Source organism: Olea europaea, unplaced genomic scaffold (assembly GCF_002742605.1).
Source record: "Olea europaea var. sylvestris unplaced genomic scaffold, O_europaea_v1 scaffold3343, whole genome shotgun sequence".
NCBI classification, from domain to species: domain Eukaryota; kingdom Viridiplantae; phylum Streptophyta; class Magnoliopsida; order Lamiales; family Oleaceae; genus Olea; species Olea europaea.
The window spans coordinates 471-3803 of NW_019252401.1; the positions used below are offsets into that span (position 1 = coordinate 471).

Consider the following 3333-nt stretch of genomic DNA (forward strand, 5'->3'; position numbering starts at 1 on the left):
TCTTTATCCAATTGACTCTGAGTACTCTTGAATCTTCATCATGAGGTCCGACTCAACTTTTGAGTATTTGTACTTGAGTCCTTAAACTTTGGATCTCTTACAACTTAGCCCTTTTTCTTGTTTCTTCCAATTTCTTGTACCATCATTGTATTTTACCTATTCAACACCAAATGCAACAATTTAGACCATAATTCATTCTAGAACCAACTAAATATCATCGTTTTAAGTCCTTAAATAAATGTGTAAACTACAGTTATCAAAAACCCCCAAACTTAAACATTCGTTTGTTTTCAAACAAAACTATCATCTAAATAACTACTAACACACAATCATGTAAGGGATAATTAGTTGTACAATCAAGTTTTTTACCTCAAGGTTCAAGATTTTGATGTTTATTCTACAAACATAATTCAAAGTCACAATACTATATCAATATCTACTCTTCCAGTGCAAAACTGACGTACGTGTGTGTTATCTACTCTTCCAGTGCAAAATCGACGTGTGTGTGTGAAGAATTAAGAAATCAACCATGATTGCACAAATTGTTTCAATTCTCAACCCTCTGTGGTCAAATATATCCTTACATTTCTTGTAAAATTCACACAGCATCAAACTTGTTCTTTTTCACTCTTTCCCAGCTTGTAACGTAAGGTTGAATATTTCATTAATATTCTCACACTCTCGGGTTCAGGTGGACGTTACTAATTGCAAGTCAACACTTCAGTGAACAGGGATTCTCCAATTATTTGATTACTTAAACCACCACGACTCAACTAGCTAATTATCCTTTATCTAAAGTTAAATTTCCTCAAATAAGTGTTAGGGCTTAACCAAGGCACTTAGTGCTTTTGCTCTTTTTATGCACTTGCTTTTTCTATTTTTCACAATATATATATATATACACCCACTTTTTTTTTTGTATTCTCTCCATGAAGCTTTCTAGATGACCCCTGTAGCAGGCTTTAGGCTGATAACTTCCAAAACAGATGATTTTAGGGCACTAGATTTTAAACACCTTTATAGGCTTACTGACCCGAGTAAAAAAGGTTTCGAAGAGAACAATTTTTTGTTTCAAGTGCAGCTTCATCTTTGATTACCTTCTAAATGACCCATGTAGCGAGCTTTAGGCCGATGACTACCAAGTCAGACAACTTTAGGACACCAGGTTTTAAGATACCCTTACAGGCTTAATTACTCGAGTCATCAAAACTTCAAAGAGAGGTTTTTAGATTTCAAATATATATGCATTGATTAGTGCAATGCCCCTTTCACACACTTATTCAAACATACCGACTTCCAACTTAAGATTTTCGTCTAGTTTAATCATGTTAGTCTAAAATAATCTACACATTAGTTTTCACACATGGAATCCAAATTCATACCCGCGTCTTCCTACAACTATAAAGTTGCCACAAATTGCGCTAAATTTGGTCTAAGGATAAATAATTTACTTTGGTTTAGATATAACATCTATGTCCAGTTAAATCAATCTATTTAACAAATGAATCAACTTGTTTCATCACAATGTCAGACTCAATTCTAGTGCACGTTCAATATCAAATTTTGCAAGGTTAAGCTTCAATCAATTAGCATGCACCATATCCACGGTTCATAAATCAACATCAAATCTCAAAGTAAAATGTAATTGTAAGCCAAAATGTCCAACTCACACAAAAATTTTAGGTAGGCAATTAATAATAATACACTCCCCCAACCTTACAGTAAACATTGTCATCAATACTAAACTTAAAGGAAAAGGAGGAAGACTTCCCTGAAATGTTAGCATTGTCTGTGACGTTGTGGTGTCTTGATGTTGCATTTAATCGACTTTTCTTCCACATTCTCTCCACAAAATTGAGATTTGTCTTATTTTCTCCTTGTCCATGTTGGTTTGAATGTTTCGCGACGTCATGTTCCTGAAAATCAAAATTGAAAAATTAAACTCATGGATCAAATGTTACTTAGATCAAACAATTAATAACCAACTTAAGTACTCAAAGATCTACGAGTGGAAGGGCTATGAGTGATAATTTTTGAATAAACTATAAATTAAATTAAGCTATCATATAACTCGGAAACAAAATAAATAAATAAAAAAGGCTTGGGTTGCCTCCCAAGAAGCGCTTTTTTTAAGTCATTAACTTGACTTGTACAGCTTATTTATCATAGTGGCTCAAATCAAGTTATTCCATCATTGCACTTTGTGCAATTTTTGTTTATGCATCATTTTTTGCTCTCCAGATTTTTCTTTGTCCATTCTCATCTTTACCAAGAAGTTCCCTAGAATTCAATTTTTTGTTCTGACAGGTTCCTTGATCAGGTGGCTCTTCTTCATCTACTCTACAACAACTTCTGATGTTGGAAGGTTGCTTATATTGGGTGTAGATATTGAATATCTCTTACTTGTCTTCCACTCTCAATATTAGCTCACCATTCTTCATGTCAATCAAGGTTCGTCCCATTGCTAAGAATGGCCAACCCAATATAACTGGAATGTCTCGATCTTCTGATATGTCCAACACAATGAAGTCCGCTAGAAATATTAAATTTCCTGCTTTTATGAGTACGTCCTCAACTTTGCCACATGGCCTTGAAATTGTTCTATCAACTAGTTGCAGTGTTATTGATGTTGGTTTGACTTGACCTAGTCCCAATTTCCTGTAAACAGAATACGACATTAGGTTGATATTAGCACCTGTATCACATAATGCATTAATTGAATAGGAATTTCCAATTGAAATTGGTAAAGTAAAACTCCTTGAATCCTTTAATTTATGAGGCAAATTGCTCTGGACTCTTGCACTACTTTCCTCATTTAATGCCACAGTTTCAAACTCCGTAAGCTTTCTTTTCTTTGTCAACATCTCTTTCAGAAATTTCGCATAGCTTAGAATTTGTAGTATTGCATCAATGAATGGAGCATTGATCTAGAGCTTCTTAAGAACATCAAGAAAATTTTCATAATTTGTGTCTTGTTTGTTCTTCTAAAGCCCTTGAAAAAGGGAATGTGAGGCTTGTATGCTTTGCCTGAACTTGGTGCTTTCGCGACTGATGTTTCTGTACTTTTTTCACTTACAATTGAGATTGGTGTAGATTTTTCTTTTATTGTAGCTTCATCGGTCTCTTTTTGTCCATCTTTTTATTTGGGTCTTTTCATTATAATCTCTGGTAATTGTACCCACTCCTTATAGCTATAGGATGAATGTTTTCTTCCATTGACTTCTTGCGAAGTCTTTGAGGAAAAGGAATGGAAGGTACTTTCACGGGAGTCCTTGATGGATCGTTTTCCACTACTCTTATTGCCATCACTTGCTCCTTAAGATTTGTTATTGT

The 3333-nt window shown here is 34.3% G+C and overlaps 1 protein-coding gene across 1 annotated transcript; it reads right to left on the bottom strand.

The window, feature by feature from the left end:
- Positions 1–2399: 2399 nt before the first annotated feature.
- LOC111385919 lies at positions 2400–3306 on the bottom strand. Its single transcript, XM_023010339.1, has 2 exons — positions 3179–3306; positions 2400–2886 (listed from the first exon to the last, which is right to left on the bottom strand). Exons 1-2 carry the CDS (start codon positions 3304–3306, stop codon positions 2400–2402), a joined length of 615 nt encoding a protein of 204 aa, XP_022866107.1.
- Between the last annotated feature and the right edge of the window lie 27 nt (positions 3307–3333).

Coding starts and splice junctions, on each gene's coding strand:
- LOC111385919 (XM_023010339.1), bottom strand. CDS start 3,306: ATGGCAATAAGAGTAGTGGAAAACGATCCATCAAGGACTCCCGTGAAA. Junction 2,887..3,178: donor CCTATAGCTATAAGGAGTGG/GTACAATTACCA, acceptor ACAAATTCTAAG/CTATGCGAAATTTCTGAAAG.